This window comes from Thalia democratica, chromosome 2 (assembly GCF_965202585.1).
Source record: "Thalia democratica chromosome 2, ktThaDemo2.hap1.1, whole genome shotgun sequence".
Classification (NCBI taxonomy): domain Eukaryota; kingdom Metazoa; phylum Chordata; class Thaliacea; order Salpida; family Salpidae; genus Thalia; species Thalia democratica.
In genome coordinates, this window is record NC_139166.1 from 48,678,400 (window position 1) to 48,698,175 (window position 19,776).

At 25.3% G+C, this 19,776-nt stretch overlaps 1 protein-coding gene across 1 annotated transcript; it reads right to left on the reverse strand.

The window, feature by feature from the left end:
• Positions 1–14,057: 14,057 nt before the first annotated feature.
• Positions 14,058–19,372, reverse strand: LOC145828639 (dipeptidase 1-like). Its single transcript, XM_082936393.1, has 9 exons — positions 19,248–19,372; positions 18,287–18,428; positions 17,435–17,567; positions 16,621–16,771; positions 16,446–16,500; positions 15,795–15,971; positions 15,014–15,098; positions 14,874–14,949; positions 14,058–14,280 (listed from the first exon to the last, which is right to left on the reverse strand). Exons 1-9 carry the CDS (start codon positions 19,370–19,372, stop codon positions 14,058–14,060), a joined length of 1,167 nt encoding a protein of 388 aa, XP_082792519.1.
• Positions 19,373–19,776: the final 404 nt, after the last annotated feature.

Sequence of the window (19,776 nt, forward strand, 5' to 3'; positions counted from 1 at the left end):
AGTAGCTTTTATAGAAATTTAAGTTGTTATTTACAAAACAAGCTCTTGAATATTTGTAAAAGATTTCTTGCATAACTAATTAACTAATGAAACTTATAATTTTAAAATTAACAAGTTTGATGATAGTTATAAATTTTAAATTCTATAAATATGAACATTAGTTTTTTTTTTTAATTTTTCCAGCTTTGAAAAATTATCAATTTAAAAATAGTTATTTCAAATAAATACTATTAATAAGCAATTACTGTAAAACATATTTATTACAGGAATCAATTTAAAATAAAGATTCATCTTTCAAAAAATATACTAATCCAAAAATCAGAAAGTTACTCAGTTTCACAATTTAAATTAAGAAAAAAATATGATAGCTCACAACTATGGTCAAAGGATTGATGTGTAGAATGATCTTTCAGTAAATAAACCTCACACCATATATTTTGTAAACAACTTTCAGTTTTTTTTAAACAGTAATAAAAATGTAACATAAGATTAACAAAAATTGAGATTGGTTTTTACGTTTACTTAAATTAAACAACAAAATTAATCCTAAAAGTAAAAGCTAAAAAATGGAAAGCACTCTTTTAAAACCCATTTCTGTCAATATTAACCATAAAACCAAAATCTACTTAGGGCACAACACTGTCTCCTCCTAAAGATTTTGATCAAAAACTTTCACATTTTTCTTGTTGCCTTTTCTACAAGAGCTACCCTGAAAATGCAATAAACTGGTCAATAACAAAACAAAAAGGGACAAGAGGTAAAGTTATTGTAAACTACTTATTTCTTTTCTTTTCAATTCATAAAATCAAACATTAGCATAAGCATAAACTTTAGAGAATAAACTGTATAGCATTTAATTAAAATCTGCTTTAGATTACTTAATGTGCTTAAGTAAAATAAATTTAAACTATTTAGTATTTTCTTATGTTTTTTTTTAATATGTTAATTACTCAATTACAATAAATAATTTTTGCAGTAATAATTGCCAGATGCATGTTAGAAAAAATTATAAATTAATTTAAGAAAAAATAATTACACTTTTAAATGCACAACTTAATATTTAAAAAAATAAGTAAATTTAACAACTACTAAGTAAATAAAAAAAAAGTTAGTAAACTAACTTTAAAGTAAAAAAAACTAAACTATTTGTCTTTAAAAACTTTTATTACATATATAGTAAACCTAGTAATTATATAAAAAAAAAAAATTATCATAAGAAATAATCAAAACTCATACATACAAAAACAAACAATAAGTAAAACTGTATATGTTGAAAAACTACAACCCAGAACAAACCATTTCCTTTCACATGTAGCAAATATAACTACCATTGTTTAGCCATAAAAAATGAGATTAAAATATTATTAACCAAAAAACTAATTTATTTATTATTATATAAAACAGAAAATTCTATTTGACTTTTACCTGATAGGTTAAGTATAATTAAGTAAAAAAAAATAGTCCATAAGAAAATGCTATAAGATAGTTTTGTTTTTTTAAGCTTTTTGGAATTTCCACCCATACTTAATATCCAAGATAGGATAAGGATTTAGAACCATAAAAATTATAAACTCTAGGAAAATAGTAATTTGTCTCTGAAAATCTTGCTGTATAATAGCTAATTGTGTTTATTCTTGAAAATTAAGGATTGAAATCAAGTATAGTTTATTGAACAATAAAAAAAACTAAAAATATTTAGTCCTAGGACCTGGTTAACAAAGAACCTTTTGATTTTTAAGTCGTATACCAGAATACCTTTTAATGTCTTGCCCATGACAATATACCTCTTTAGAATTTGTCTATAGAATCTTCTAACTTATAGCATACTTAACATATTTACAACATGTAATTTTTTTTTTTGATATTTTTTACAGCTAACAGTTTCATTCCAATTTTTTAAATGTAGTAAAATGCATTTATACTCTAATTATAAATTTATTAATCTTAGTATTTTTAGTTCTACTTGCCCTACCTCCATATCTTATATGATTCATCAGAAATTAGTTAAATGAGTTAAAAAGAAAAATTATTTCTAATAGTACTCTGTATTGTATAAAATACTTAAAGTTTTTAATAATTTAGTATGTATCAGATAGAAGTCAAACTTAATTTTTCTATATTTTTTAACAACTAAGATAAATTTTTGGCATTGGTATATTTGTAACTTATTTTTGGGCTGATTGATGGTGATTTGACTGGGTGTGGGTAAAGATGGCTTGGTTTTTGTTTTTTAAATTAGTGATTTAGTGTTACTGTTTTGTATCCATTGACTATGTGGCTAAAAATATGTTAGTTTAGTTTTTATTTTACTTAAATAAATTCTAATATCAATTTATGAATTAGGTGAGTAGATATTTTTTACAAAGGTGTAATGAAACTAACATTTCAAAGCTTGTGAATAAATATGGAATTTTTTAAAACAATAAAAGAAATTTTCATTATTCTCAAAACAAGCTTTTCAAAACAAGCTTTTCCAAAACAATTTTTATAACTCTCAAAACAATTTTCTTAAAACAATAAATAATATTGTTTACTTAAAGGAGTTACATTTGTTTCAGTGCTTATAAAACGGAATTTTACTTGCAGTATCGGTTAGTGTTTGGTGAAGCTCGAAATGTTGTATTATAAAAAGTTTAAACTTAAGTTTTAAATGCTTTGTTTTCTTTAGTTTGAGATACTTCTTGTTACTTGTGTTCAATTGTAGTTTTAGTTAGTGTGTCGTGTGATTATTTTATATTTGTAAAATAAATTTTGTTGACTTTTAAGTATTTTAGATGTATTTATCTTATCTAACCATATATATCCTCATTTAATTACCCCTAGCAATTTAGATTGGTTAATTGGAGACCACGTAGGGTATTCTTAACGGGATAGAGGTACAATACTGTATTTAACTATCTTTAATGATTTAAAATTTATTTACTTGTTATATTATTAAAATTATTGTATAGAAAAAACAGCTGGTGAGTCCACTATACAAGTAATAAAAGTTTTTAAGCATGTAGAGTATAATTTGCTAGCATAGTTATTATTTTCATGTGATTTTTTTTTAACTAATATAAAAAGTTTTTTTCTTGATCCATTATCAAGTTTACAAAATAAGTTAAGTTTCACTTTTAAACTTGTTTTTATGTAAAGTTTATTAGATATTTGTTAAGTTTTCTTCAAAATATATTTGTTCATTAAAAAGTATGATTTCTTCTTAGGTAGATATTTACATTGCCTTACGTTTTTACAACAATTATAGTTATGAGAATTAGCAATCATAATTGAGTAACAACATATATTAGAATTACTTTATTTATTTTTTGTTTTTTTTAATAAAATTAAACACATACTAAGAAAATTTACAGATATTATTAAAGTGTAGTATGGTTTACAGTTTTTGTTTTTTACCTGTGCTTATTCTTATTTATATATTTGAAGACGATATATATCTTTTTCACTGCATGTCTATAACTTCTCCCTTGTTATGTTATTATGGAGCTTTATATTGCATTTTTTGTGGTTGTTTTTGTAAAAAGAGCAACAAGAAAAATGTGAACGTACATGACCGTAAAAATTAAAATTTAAGGGGAGAAGACAGTGTGGTGCCCATGGTAGACTATGGTCTTTTAAAAATAATTTTGTTTTGAGTTATTTTAAATAATAATACTTTGAAAAAAAAACAATTAATTTATAATAATATTGACTTTTTGTTGATCTTAAGTTTCTCTCTAATTTTTTTGATTAAAACTGCTTAAAAAAAGTTGTAGAATGTATGTTGTGAGGCATACCGAAAGGTCTTTCTCCACACCAATCCATTTACCATAGTTGTGGCGTTCACAATTTTCTTTCTTTAGTATGTTTCAATATGTTCTGACTAATAAATATAACTGTCAACTGTAACACCCAAACATTTATAATTATTTACCTTTATTATAGTTGAATTAAAAAATTATGAGCTTAAATTTTTGTTTTTTCAAAAACCTATTTTGCTAGAGTGAAAGAGCATTCTTATCTTTTATTTACATTTAGTTTAAGCCTGTTGTTTGTTAACCGTTTTGATACACTTTCTAATTGGGATTTTAGGTATGCATTATCTTTTTTATACCTTTTTTTCTTTATCATTGTTTATAACAGTGTATCATCTGCAAAATTTAAGACTTTTATGATAGTACTGTTTTGTAAATTATTTATGTAGAGTAGAAACAATTAGGGTCACAAAACTTAGGGGCTTAAAAAACTATGATTATTATCCAAATAAAACCAATTTGTGTACGATTTTATTTAACAAATTTGAATAGGATGAGAACCATAGTTTTATAATTGATTAGCAGTGATACTGAATAACTGCTTGATTTTTGTAATAAGTTTATCATATCATTATTGCATGTCTGCCATGCCAGAATTTCGCTGTAGTAGCTGCAAACAGGGGCATTCCCTTTTATCTTACTTATAAGTATAACTTTGTGTGAAGTTAGCTTGACAGCGTTTTTCAAGAATTTTTTTTAAATGTCCAAACTTTGGACCCAATTATTTTCCAATTATTAACCATGATCTTGTTATTATTACAGTAAGTGTTATTAGTTTATTGAATTACAAATTAGTTTTCCAAATATTCAATACTAGGACCCGGTGCACATAAAACCTTCCACAAAAAAACTTTTTAATTATATAATGAAAAGATAAAAACAAAATAAAACAAAGTTTTTTTTTTTCTCAGTGTATAAGTAGTAAATTATATATGTAGTAAATTGAATGTGAATATTTTCTTTTTCAAACTTATATTTAAAACAGATATTTAAAAATTTGTAAAACTTGTGTCAACAATCAATCAATTGTTTTTAACTATTGTACATTATGGAATGTTTGATACAGCTGTAGTGAATTAAAACAGTATACATTTTTTTCTAAAAAAAGATTTTTTTAAATTCAATTAGAATTTAATTAAAAGCTAGTCTTAAAACTTAATTTTTACACAAAACTAAAAAAAACTATTTCTGTATCTGTACAGCATTAATAAATAATATATATATAGCAATTTTATTTACATAAAGGTTGAAACAGAAACTTGTTCAAAGTTGTATAATCGTACAACTTTGCTTCTTTAAACAACTTGTAAAAAACTCCGCAAAAATTAGTTCCTATTTTTTTTTAGTTTCTTGAAAAGTTTCTTTAGATTTAGAACAGTATTTTTTATTTAGTAGACTATTAATTGGAAAGTATCGTTTAATTTGTGGAAGCATTGAAACTAAAAAAGCAATATGTCGTAAAAAATTATTCACTAGAAACGCAAAAAAACTCCAATTATCTCGCCTTTTTAAATATGCTTAATAAGATAATAATAAAAAAAGATAAGTTTAAAGGTAATTTCACTTGTTATTTTTATATAAAGATTCGAACTAGTTTTGTTTACGTAGTTTAAACTTTGAATAGACTTACCAAATTTGTAAGTTTATCTTAAAAAGATTATTGAAATGAGTACGCATATGACTGATGATATAAATAAAAAAAAGCTAAAACTTTATAATTCCTTATAAACAATTCAAAAAGTTCTACACTATACAATATATGAAGTTACAAATACAAAAATTCAAAAAGCTTTGTAGTTGATAAAAAAAAATATTAGTAGTTGTGTACTTTTTATACAAAGGTCCTAAACCTAATCCTTGTTATATGTCTGTGTATAAACTAGATTGGTAAATTTTAGTTCTCCAGGAACAGCTATACAAAACTAAGGTCACAATTTTATAAAAGTTGCTAAGGCCTAAGATGCTATGTATAAAATACAATTTTGATAAACCCGTTAAAAATTATAATGTTCTATTTTTTTCAATTACCTTATATTGTACGCTCAAAAAAATCATTAAACTACGTTTTTAAAGTCCTACAATATATATATTTTTAAATACTACTAGAATAATAAGATGAAGATAAAATACTAATTTATTATAACTAATGTAAACCTAAAAAAAAGCATAACTAAATTTAACTTTATCTAAACTTTCGTCTAGCTTGACCACATTCCATCAAATGTTCTCAAATAAATAGTTTGAATAAAAAAAGCTATTAATAAGAAAAAATACTTATTAGACTTTCTTAACGTTATTATAAAAATATATTAAATAATTTTATATGTAGCTTGTTTTGGCAAACGTAAACAATTGTATAAAAAATCAAAGCAAATTTCAACTTAAATATGAAGTGAAGATATTATAAACAAAAACATTTTTACAAATATGTTGTTTTTAAAACTTTTGTTATACATATTCTAAAAACTATTTGACGTAGCATACTTTTACCTTATTTCCATAAATGTTTTAAGTTGGGTAAAATCGCTTTGGGTGGCACACTGGAGCTGTTGTTCCACGTAGTCAAAATAAAATTTAAGGAAAAAAAAAAAAATTAATTCAATATAAATTTTTCGCTTTTTTTCATTTAATTTAATCATAAGTTTGATTATTGTTCTTACTTTTATACTAGACCTTCAAATACTAGTAAATTTAGAGCTGCACGCTCAATTTGTGTCAGCTGCATTTTAAACAAACAGAAATTTTCTATACAAAAAGTTTTTGAAAAGCTCACTTGTAGTATTTTCCTGGACAAGACATTAAAAGGTATTAATGGTGTACGACTCGATAACCGAAAGGTTCTTTGTTCACCAGGTCCTAGAACTAAATATTTTGAGTTTTTATTGTTCAGTAATCTACAGTATTAGTGTAAATTAAAAGTTAGTATTGAACAATATACATTGAAAAACGTACTGATTGTAAACAAACTGAATATACTAAACGTAAAGTTTGCACTTTAAGTTAAATGTTGCAAGATCAAAACCTAGAGGTTGACACATATAAAACAAAAATAAAACTATCAATGCTAAAAATTATAACAAGTTCATGAAAAGCATCACTGTTAGAAATTACAAAACTTAATAGTTTTGTGTGTGTTTTATTTATAATAGTTTTATTAAATTCACAATAAAAATTAACCATCTTTTGACATCAGTATTCTTTTATTTCAGTATACTATAAGGTATTTAGATAGACAAAAGCTAATTATCTTATTTACATATATAACACTGGGATTTTTTAAAAGGTTAATTAATATAGATTTTTGATATTTTTACTATATAATTAAGCAATATTGTAGCTAACAAGTTGCATGCAAGTTTTAAATGTGTTTGCCCTACGTTAATAATGCAAATTGGGTAGAAAAACATTTACAAAAACTAAAAACACTCATTATTAATAAGTTTTGCATTCACTTAAAAGGATATTTTTTGTAAAAAAATAAGGATAAGTTTAGATCCAAAGCCTTGTATTAATTAAGGTAATGAATAGGTGAGAAGGTGAAATTTTTTTTTTGAATTCATTTTATAAATCTTAAGCTAGACTACACAAATTCATTTTACTGATTTTCGAAATTCAAATTAACCATTTAGCAGGGTTTTCACAAGGCCAGGAAAGTCAGGAAAATCAGGAAAAGTCAGTAAAAACTTAAAAAATGACAAAAGACAGGAAAAGACAGAAAAAATGGGGTTTAAAAAAAAAATCAGGAAAAGTCAGGAAATTTGACAAATTTGAAAGATTTTGTATGTTTAAGTTTACAAAATTCATTATCTTCTAAACTCTTAAAATGGTAAAAATTAATGAGAAGTCCTTTAAAGTCAGACTAAAATTGCAAATTTTTCCTAGAAATTTACATAACTACCTAATTTTCAATGCCTTCATCTGGTAAAAATCAATGAAATATCCTTTATAAAACTGCAAAATTTTTCTATTAACATATTGAACAACTACTGTACTTGAACAAGCAGTTGTTGTATGCATTTTAGTGTTGTTATAAACAGCGCAATATTTGAGCATCTTTTTAATTGCACACCCTGTCAAAACTCTGACATAGTTCAAAGTTTTGAAACGATGTAAACAAAGCGAATTCTACAGCCTGGAATCAATATTGATTGAGGAAGAGCGACCTAAGTTAAATACGCAAATAGCATTAAATGGAAAAGCTAAACTATTAATGATTTTACTTTACTTTAGTTTTACTTGCTAAATCTCAAAATTTTGTATTTATTTGAATTTCTTCATACGTAATAATTTAAAGTTGTTTTTTAAGCTGTTTACTAACCAATTTTTTTTTCAAACTTCATTTAACAATTACCACGCGAGAATAAAACTAGTATAGTTTTGAGAAGCTTTGTGAAATAAAAGATAAAAAATATAAAACAAAATGAGTAATCTGTTAAAGTTTTTTCAAAGTTGTTTAAATTAAAAAATAAGTAAAAGCAGACCATTTTATTAACTTGTAATGTATTTAACTGCATTTTATTTTTCTTTCATTTGTTTTGAACTCTGTTTAATTTGAGACAACAATGACCATATATGGAAGTAAACTTTTGATGCACTCAAATGTATTTAAAAATGAGAATAAGTTTAAGTTAAGAGTTTGATTTAGAAAAAGCAGTAACATTTTTGTAAAAAGTCAGGAAAAAGTCAGCTTGATCTGTTGCAACCCTGTCAAAGTAGCATAAATTGCTAAACAACCCATGATGTCATCACTTGTTGTAAGATATAAACAGGTTACAACAAAATTTTATTTTTTAATATTTTTAAGGAGAATATTAATAGTTATACCTAAGTATGAAGATTCTAACAAGTTTCATCCAGTCTTGATTTATATACTACTAAAAAATGTTGAGCCGAGTTAGAATACTAAATTATTTTCATTTAATAAACTATTTAGTATCTATTTCATTTTAAAAAAATCTGCTCTACCCTACTACAAAATGCGTAAAACCTTATTCGGTCTAAATTAAGTATAAAGAATATGAGAGAATTTTATTTTAATTTATAATAAAATTTAAACCAGTAACAAATTACCTTATTATTTTCAACGAAATTTTAGTACATATTCAATCATGGATCGTAAAATATTTAAAGCGTCGGATTCCACTAAACTCCGCCAGAATAACAGTGAGTTGGAAATTGATGATCTGCCGAAAAGGTTAAACATACCTCGAGAAAGTTTTTTAGGAAGAAATAACTTTACAACAATATGCAAGAAAAATTCTCTGAAACGCATTGAGAAGAAAGATTCAAAATTAAATTTTGCACAAGCAGGTAAGCTTCTGATTTGAAGATAAATAACTATTAAAATAAACCAAAATACAAAAGTATTTTATTACCTGCCTATAATACATCATTTATAAAACGTTTTTAAGAAAGTTTTTAGTTTACGTTTATTCTAAATACAGTTATGAAATATTTATTCGGTGATAGTTTAAAACTATTTAAAAAAATAAAGTACTAAATTGTTTTATTTTACGACTACCAAAAATACAATAAATTTATTCGATAGAACGCAATTAAAAAAGTTTTGAAGATCTTCAGTTTATGTAAAACGTGTTTTTTAATACAGTTTATAATTATTAAAACACTTAAATTTAAAACTTTCATTAAACATTTTCTAAAATTCTTTTTTTAGATGTCATTCCAGAAGAAGCTGTTTAATTCCTTTTAGTTGAGAAGTTAAAGCTTGATAAAGATATAGAAGATAGTGTGCAAAAGTTTATAAAGAGTAAAATAAACCCTCAAAACGTAGCAACTTATTGTTGTTTGTCTAAACTTTACAACTGGCATGAAATTACGAAAGCGGCAATATGTTACACTGAATTTTGGTTCACAACAGTTTCTGAAACTAATAATTTTTTAGAATTAAACTTCCTTTTGGTGAAAAGAATCTTCACAAGCTCTCACTTAAATATCACTTCGGAAGCTGAAGTATTTAATGCTGCAAATGAATGGATAAATTACAATTTTGTTGAAAGAAAGAGACATGCGAAAAGTATTTTCTTATCAATCCGCTTACCTTTGCTATCAGCGCCTGCCTTAGAACATGTTTTAAACAAGAAATCTTCCTTTCATAAAGTTGAAGACTGTGCAGAAGTAATAAAACAAATACAAACTAACAAAAAAAAGTATTTCGAACACTTGATGAGTTCGTGTTTTACTAGTAGGTATTACTGTAAGAAAAACTATGATATTTTGCATTGTGCAGAACATAGAATACCTAATAAAACTGGAGAAAGAAAGCATAGAAAAGCTTATAAAACTACGAGTTTTTTTAGCAAAATCGACGGCATGAGCTTAGAAAGTTCAGAAAAAATTGAAGGGCTTATCAATAGCCGTGAATTTATTGGTAATATTTGTCCATTTGTTTACTTAAAAGGGCATGTTTATTTGTTGGGTAGTACACACGATGAAGGTAGAAACTGTAAAAAAAAAATTGAAAAATATTCAATTGCTACTGACTCGCTAGAAACTGTAGGATATATGTTGGATAATCGACCATTTTTTACTGCTTGCGGTTTCTTGGACGACATTTATTTTGTTGGAGGGAATTTACGAGGTGGTGGTGCAACAGCAACTTGTTTGAAATTCCACACAAAGGATTACACGTGGAAGAGCATACAAAGTATGAAAGAAGCACGGTCATTATTTGAAGAAAGAATTGTAGTGTCTGGTGGACTTTCGAATACTGGATTGTTAAACACAAATGAGGCATACGATCACATAGCTGATGAATGGTCATGCATGCCGAGTACGATAGAAAGAACAAGTTGTCACAGCTTAATAGCTCTAAAGAACAAACTGTTTGCGGTCGTAGCCCGAAATAAGTTTCTTGAAGTGTATGATTCTACCTGCAAAAAGTTCGTAGCCATTAAAAACCCACCATTTAAAAGGTATAACAATCCTTTTTCATGCGTCAAAAATGCTATCAGTTTGGAAAACAAAATTGCTATTTTCTTAAATAAATCTTCAAAAGTTTTATTTTACGATACAGATACAAATGAATGGCATGAAGAGTCTTGTGTTTCGTCAACAATAGATCGTAACTTTTATCTGAGTGTTCCTAAACTGAAAATATGAAAATAACGTTTGTGGGAAGAAAATGACGAGATCGGTTAAAAATGTATAATTTTTTTATACCCTTAAGTTATACTTGTTTTATAAGTAAATGGTAATAGTTCAATGTTTATTTTTTGACTTAGTAATGTATTTTTTCTAGTATTTAAATTTTATACTTCCGTTATTAATAAAAGTGTTTAGAATATTAAATCACCTTTTTTTAACTTAAATAAAAAATTATTAGGAATGTCTGTAAACAAGTAAGTGTTTTTTTATTTAGTTAATAAAGTTACTCTAATATGAATATATTTAGTACTTTATCTATTATAGTTTTCTTTTTCAACGCTTGACTTAAGAATTAAAACCTGAGCCGTTTAAACCGAACGCGAAAAAAAAATAAAAAAAGTATTAACAAAATAGACGATTATATGTTCATTCAAACAATATGAAAATAAAAAAAGTCAAACAATCTGCTTGAATATGAACAATCAAACTTAATTTACCTAAGAAAGTTTAAAAAATTAATAATGTAAAGTATCTTTGAAAACTTAGTATACTCAGTAAAAGCAGTTAAAACAGCAGTTAGCCAGGTTTCAAAAAATTATGATACCCCTTTTGAGTGTGTTTTTTACCATCACGGGAGTCGAGACAATAACTAGTAAGGTTGTGAAAATAAAATGGTAATTAAGTAAAAACGGGACAATTTAAAATAAAGGGCTTACTATTTTGTAAATACCTGCCTAGTGGATGATTATAGAATAAATTAGAGAAACTCAGACTTAAAAGCTTTTAGTAAAACAAATAAAAATATGCAAAGCTTCTTTAATAACTAGCAACTATAAGGTATGCGTAAAAAAATGTTGATTTATAGCAATTATACATTAGCAGTAGTTAATTGGTTTAAAATAATGGTTACTTACAAATACTAACTCTTTTAAATTTCAGTTTGTTGTGGTTTTACTTTTTAATTTACTCCCTAAAGTAGTTGAGCTGTGGAAAAAATAATTTAACTTTGTCAGTAGTCATTTAAAAATCATATATGTATCAGTACTTTTGACAACAGTTTTAAACTTTGTTAAAAAAGACTTCGAATATTATTAATTATTTTTAAACGAGCATCAAGTCAAATTATAACATTCGAGGCTGTAGGCCAAGTTTAATCAGTCGTTTTGATATGATATTTATTGGTATGTTGCGGCGATTCGCCTTATACTTGTAATTTTTGCATTGGTTCTATTTGTTGATAGTTTTTTTTAGATAAGCGGACTAAACATGAGTTTTAAACTATAATTTTTAATAAAATTTTTTGACAAGGGACATAAATTTTGCCAATGGACATCAAAAGCTATGATATCTCACTCTTTTTTGCATCAAAACGACTGTCAGAAATATTAACAATAAAAAGGTTTTTTTGTAAATCAAACATTTATCTTTTAAGAATAGGTGCACAGTGAACTGTGACAACTGCCAGTTAACTTGATAGTACGTCAAAAGGAGGAGATACACTTGTTACTTTTGTTTTAACAAACACAACTTATTTTAAGCACATTCTACCTAAAATTCAGATTATTACCATCGGCTATAGATAGTGCTTCTTTTTGAATTTCAAATTTACTCAGTGGTCTTTTTTTGCGAGTGAAAATAACAAGTAAACAGACCTCAAAAGCTCAAATTTGCTACACACATGCCGCTTTACGAAAAATAATAGCTGGTATACATGAATCAAAAATGAATTGAGTATTAACCAGGAATAACTTAGACTCGAGGTAAGGGTTGACTGTAAATTTTCTTTAAAGAGAAGTAGCTCGCTTTTAAATTATAATTGTACAAGCAATCGTAAATAAACTACCTTAAGTCGTTTTATTTAAGATTGATATCATTTTATTTACCTACGTGAGCCTTTTTAGCTAAAATTAGCTTCAAATAAAAAATGCTTTTAATACTTATTCTTTTAAGTAAAGAATTTATATGGTCAGCAATAAATGTTAAGTATTTAGGTATTAACTAATTGAATGTAAATTTATTTAATTGAGAATCGAGTAGTGTATAAAAGTTCTAGACAGGTAACTTCTTGTAAAGTAATTTGTCCTGATCTTTAATAAAAAGTACACACAGGTAGACATAAAACACAAAATATTTAATAGTAAAACCCCTAATTAGGTTATATTTAATCACTAAAACTTATTTTGATTCAATCTACTAAGTTACTAAGATTGGTTGCACTAACTTAAACTCCACCTTTAAGCTTTCACTCTTTTTCAATTGATTGATTTAGAATAACAACTTTATTTCTGTAATTAGATGTAAACTTTTGATGTACAATATCGATTTAATTTGTTATTAATTGTATATATTTTTTTCATTTATTATTTCAAAGTTGAAATACTGCAACAGAAATATGTAGACTTAACTTTTTTTAAAGGTGTATAACTAGATTCCAAAAGTTTTTACTTATCTTTTTTACTTAGTTGACATTTAGTAAAACAGTTGGCTTTCAATTAACCTATTTTGGATTTTAATTCCTACTTTAACAAATCTACTTGCAGTTAAATACTTATTAATTGAAATAAAAAACACTTTATTTAAATAAGGAAAACCTTATATAGAAAAATAAAATGTTCCCTAAAATTAGCACTTGTTTTAATAAATATATTAACTTAAATACTATGTAAAAAATTAAATTTAAGTTACTTATAATATTCTATAACACTATTTGTTGCAAAAGTTGTGCTGAAGTATATTAAAATTATGTTGACTTTCTTACAACTTAAATTTTGGTTTTTTAAGCTGTTCAGGCAAAATACGATATTTCTCGACATGTACATATAAATTCAAAAATTTTTATTTCTGTTTAATGCCTTATTTGTTTATAACTAACAAATTACCATGATACGATCTTTGGGTATCGACTTGAAATTACAACAAAATAGCTTAAATCATTTAAATTATTTGAAGCTAAGTACAACCTACCATAAAAATAAAGCTATAAAGAGTTCTTCCTACTTTGATTTATACTACAGAATACATACTGTGACTTTTTTCACTATTTTAATCGCAAACTAAAGTAAAATATATGCAAAAAAAACTTGTTGTAATACTTATAAAGAATTTTTTTAAAGATTTCTAAATGTGTTTGTCTAAAAAATTTTTGAAATTTTCGATTAATTAAGGAGTTGTACAGTTTCCTTCAATAGCTTCATATTCAATCCAAGTTTCTTCAGGATTTTCTTCTTGCTGAAGTTTCAAAGCAATTTCTTCCGCTTCTTTGAACACACGTTTTATATTTCCTCCTGAAATCTTTTTAATTTCTTCATCGGTCCATTTTCTGTTTATTAACTCTTCTATAAGATTTGGATACTTTGAAACATCTTCTAAACCTTCAGGTGTTCTAATAATACATATAAAAACTTTTAGTGCAAATAACTTATGTAAAATTACTACTATATTTATAAACTGGTATACTCCAAAAAATCACCGAAGTTTTTTGTTTTTAATCGACAATTTTTTTTGAAGTTAAATAGTTATATATACAGTATTAAGATAAAGCGAAAACAATCACAAATAATAATTGACATACCTAAGGACGATTTGAGATCTTTACATACAATAACATTGTGATTTAAAATTAAAAACAAACTCGGCTTATATTAACTAGAATTTTATTTTAAGCTCTAATAAAAAATTGATTAAATAAAAAAATAGTTTCAAAAATCACTAAAAAACATTTAAAGATTGTGCTAAGGTTATAAATAAAGAACGTTTTTAATGTATATAATAATGAAAGCAATATTTTTAGTCAATGCTTGATATCAAATTTGAATTAGCGTTAATAAACCCTGATTAACTTTTTTTATCAAAGTAAAAGTATTCAACGGAAATACTAATAAATTATGCAGCTAACCAAAATATTTTCTCTTCTAAGTATAGTAGTTTTAATTAAGAGCTGAAAGTAATTTAATAAATATTTTTACTCTACTTTACCTTGGTACACCGTCGTAGTCACCACCGACTCCAATGTGGTCAACTCCGATAACAGACTTTATATGGTCATAATGTTCTGAAATTTAGCGACAGTAAGAATTTGAAAAAAAAAAAAAAGTAAAAATAAAAAGTTTTCATACCTGCAACGTTTTGAACTGTTGCATTGTCGTTGCATGTAACATAGTTGTTGTAAAAGTTTACCATTATAACTCCATTGTTTTTTTTCTGAAAATTTATATATATTTTCTATTTTAATCTTAATAATTTATTGAACAACCGAAAAAACGAAAAGTTGCTCAAAAACTTTTGGGTCTAGGACCTGGGTACACAAAAAGACCCCTCGGACATCGAGTTGCATTGCCAACTTTAATCAAAATTATGATGATCTAAAACATAAAAAAAAAACTTAAAAAGTTAAAATTAGACTCTAAAACTCTATGAAAAAAGATACTATTAAACTTTACAACATTGAATATTTTGCTAAACAAAATATTCAAAAAATTATTTTAAAAAAATATATATAATGGCATTTAACATTAAACACACATAAAATGCATATTGAACTCTATATTAGAAGGTAAAGTTTTAATTTGAAATGTTTTTAAATTTAAAGTTTATCAATAATTTTAGCAAATAATTTAAGCTTTTATACAGTTTACAAGATTTGATAAAAACTAAATAAAAAATAAATGTTAAGGTATAAAAAGTATGTTTAAGAATTTGGAACTTAAAACCGGCTATACTGTATTAGCACATTTAGAAAGTTAAGCAAAATTGTTGGTATCATACTTAGTTTTTAAAATATTTTTATTCCAGTTTTCAAAAATAAAAACATTCACAAATACATACATTGTTTTAAACTGGCTTAAATAAAAATATTAATCTAAATAGTTTTAGATATTTGTTCATCCTTCCACAAACCAGTCTGAGCAGAGCCTCATCAGGCACGTTTCTGCTGATGTTGCACAGCGATCTCGCGCTGCTGTGACTCATTATGACGGGAGACCTTGTGACGTCAAAAGCATCATTCATTGTTGCGTCATTGACGTGGGCGAGGTCGACCAGCATCCCAAGTCTGTTCATCTCTTTCACTACCAACTGGTGATGATATTTAAAGCTTTTTTTTTAGTGTGTTATTATTAGAAATGTTTCAGAATTTGCTTTTAAATATAACAGTGTGATTATATAAGAAAAAAAAAAACATAGATACTTGAGCAAACTTTCTCTAAATAAAAAAAAATCTTAGTTTTGTGAACTCTAAAAACTTTTTTTATCGAGGGTAATCTAAACTTAGTGTGTTGTGTTTATTTTACGTTGAATAAAAGTAATGTTCACGTAAAATTATTTTTTTCATTATAATTGAGACGCTTATAATAGTTATTTAGTTAATTTCCCTTGGTTGTAATATTGTTTGGTGTTCTACTCAATATTATTGTAGGTATTTATATAATTAAAAAATTTAAGGATTATGACAATTTTCAAAGGTTTACTTTGAGTAAACATGAGTCAGTCTTAATATTTTTTCGATTAATTATTTTAAAATAGTTTCTCTAAAGTTCAAAATCTTCAAACTTTTCCGAATGAACTGAGTCCTTTATCCGTGTTTGGCGAGTTGTATGCTGTTGCCCTGTCCAAAAAACAAATACTTATCAAATCTAGCACAATTTTTTTTAACTTAAATAAGCTGAAAGTGAACAATAACAATAAGTTTAATGCAGTGCTTGATCAGATTTATTCAAATGCAAACCATGGGATGTCGCAACTGTGAGTGAGAGTCATGTAACGAGCTCCTAGTTCGTGCAGTATCCTCAGCACTGCCAAGGAAGAGCCAATCATGTGGCCTCCTTCAACTCCAATCGTCGATGCAATTTTACCAGAATTTTGCGCTTTTTCTATGTCTGTTTTTTTTTTTAATATAGCTCGTAATTGTAAAAGTTTTACTTATACAAGTAAGTTTTATTAAAAGTTTTGTTTTTAATTAAGTTTTTATTTAGCTTAAATCATTAAATACTTACATGTTCCTAAACTTAGTATAAAAGTTACTATACTTTTTTTTGCAAATGGTTTATGGATTTAAACGTTCAGAATTAAAAAAACAAACTTGTTTCACTAACTTTGTTTGTCTTCTTTTTATTTTTTATACAGCAGCAATTACTAAAAGTACTCAACTTAGAAAAACTAACGTTAATTCTCTTTGATTTAAATGCAAACATATACAGATTATAATACAATAGCTATAAAAACAATATTAATATGTGTTGTAAAAATGATAACTTCTAATACTAATGTGTTTACGCATATATATATATATAGTGCATAACTGTAGAAAGTTCTTTTTTTATTATTATTTTATATCTTCTTATTGAAACATACCTAAAAATTTTCATACTTCTATCAAACTGGGCTATTTATAGCTAAGAGAAACTTTGTTTATTTTAACAAGTTAACTATTTTTCGGAAGTGTTGGTTAAATATTTCAGCGAACTTGTTTCTTTAAGATTTTTATGAGAAAAATATCTTAATAAATCATAATTTAAGCTATTGATTTAAATCATATTAACCACTATATGTGCGTACAAAACCAAAATCATCAGAATACTTTGAAATCATCCTTTTGATAACATCCATTTGCTGAAGACCTTGTCTAATTGCATCTTTGCCTTTTGTATTACATGAAACAAAGCAAGACCAAAACTGTTTGTTTTAAAATAATAAAATTTTACCTGAATTATAGTTGAATATCTAAAAAGTATTTATATTTTTGTTATTAAAATATGTTCATGTTTAAATTTGGTTTAAAGTTCTTTATAGTTAACACGTAAACCAAAGCTACATTTTGACATAAAAAAAATACCAGTGGATATATGTACACATTTTTTAGAAATTTTAGTCTTATAAGATTTAGTTTTAAAACAAGTTTATCACAAATATCATATAGCTATTTATTATAAACAGATTTTGTGACTATTAAAAGTTTTTTTTTCAATTCTGACCTGTATAAATAAGTTACAATCTTTTTATGAAAAAAGTTTAAACAAGTAGTTAAATAGAAATAATAAAATATAAACTAGTTTTTTTTTATTCTATTAAAGTTCCTTGTAAAAACCTTAATGGTCGTTAAAGTTTTCTAATCACACCAATTGTGTTTTTAGAAGTACGTTGTAAAACATTAATTTAATTTCACAACATTTTAATGACCATAAAAAGCACTTGATTTTATCAAAAGCATTTAAAATTTTACTGTGAAAGACTTATACGATATAAGTTTACTTAGACATTAAGTTATAACAAAACTTAAGTTTTCTTTAAGATCTTTAAGACATTGGCATTTAAATTAGCCTGTCCTTCTTATTATTTTGATTGTTTATTTTAAGTTATTTTTTTTCTATTTTAGCTCAAATATCTTCACTTACTTGACCCCCGACACCTCCTAGTCTCAAACGCTCAATATCAGTATGAGAAGGTTGCGTGTAATTTTCAAAGCTTGATTCCAAGTTTTTGTCATAAATAGAGTTGTTAAACAAATACCTCATGGCGTAAGGCCAGTCATTGTGTCTATATAATAAATGTTTAGTTTTATAGTTGGTTGAGTTTTACTACAATCTTATTGTTACAAAAAGCACAGACGTGGAAAAGAAATTTAACATTTTTAGCTAACTTATAAAGGTTTAGCTACAAATAAATTCATGAATTTTTTTATAGCAGTTTTAAATTAAAAAAAAGCTTTCGCTTAAAATTATTTTCTAAAAAAACAATTGTCAGTAGTTAAATAAAATCAAGTTGGTTGTACTTTAGTTGTTTTTACATTCTTTAACAATATTAAGTTTATACCAAATGTTTAAAATTCTATAGAATTAATTTTAAAAACTTTTATGCTTTTTAAAACAGTACAACGAAGAAATTCAGTCGCCTTAAACTTGTTATTTATAGCTTTTTGTTTAAAAATAACTTTATGTCAACTTCTTTTTAAAAATTATAAGCTACATAATCTTTTAATAGTTTTTGATAAAAGTTTTCTGTCATTACCAAACTGTTAAATAGTAACTCCTAAAAAATACCAGTAAGATATATTTGTAAGCTAGATTAAATATGAATTTAAACTGCTTAAGTTGTTGGTAAAACTTAAAAACCGGTATGTAAATTAAGCAAACATATAAATTTAGTGTATATAGTTCTTTTTTTCAGTCTATTTTTATTATGATAAAAAAGTTTTAATGTAAATTTTTTTTTAATAAATTTGTTTATATATATCATAACTTAATCATTTATTTTGAAAATATTATACGCTTCCCGACTTAACTATAAACGTCTAATGACTTTTATCAAAACTGTGTTAATATTTTTTATCTATAAAATAAATAAAACAAAAGTTACCCATCAAAAATCGGCTCTTCATCTAAAAGTGATTTTGCTTGTTGTAAACTGGTTGGTGGTGGTTCGCTTTTGTTGTTGTTAGATACCGGAATAGCAATTCCGATGGCTATTGCAGCTAGTACCATAAAAGATACTGTAAAAAAAGTTAGTTTCATTGTTTATTGTTTTAACTTTATCGTTTGTCGTTAGTATTTTATTAAAACTTTAGGAAAAATTTTTACTTTGAAATAAAAATTTAATCACAAGGAATATTTATTTAAATTTATTTCATAGGGTATGTTTTTATAAAGTCTATAAAAACGTAATTGTTAATTTACAATAAATACTGTAAGTAGTCGATAAAAAAACTTAGCTTTAGTTTTAATAATTTTAAATCATATGCTTAACTTTTTTTAAGTAAACTTTTAGAAAAGGGGCTTAAGTTCTCTAAAACTTATAAAAAGAAATTCAAAACAAGATCAAGAAAAAGAAGATAAAACATTTTTTTAAATTGACATTTTATATGTACCTTCAAATGAATTTTAAATAC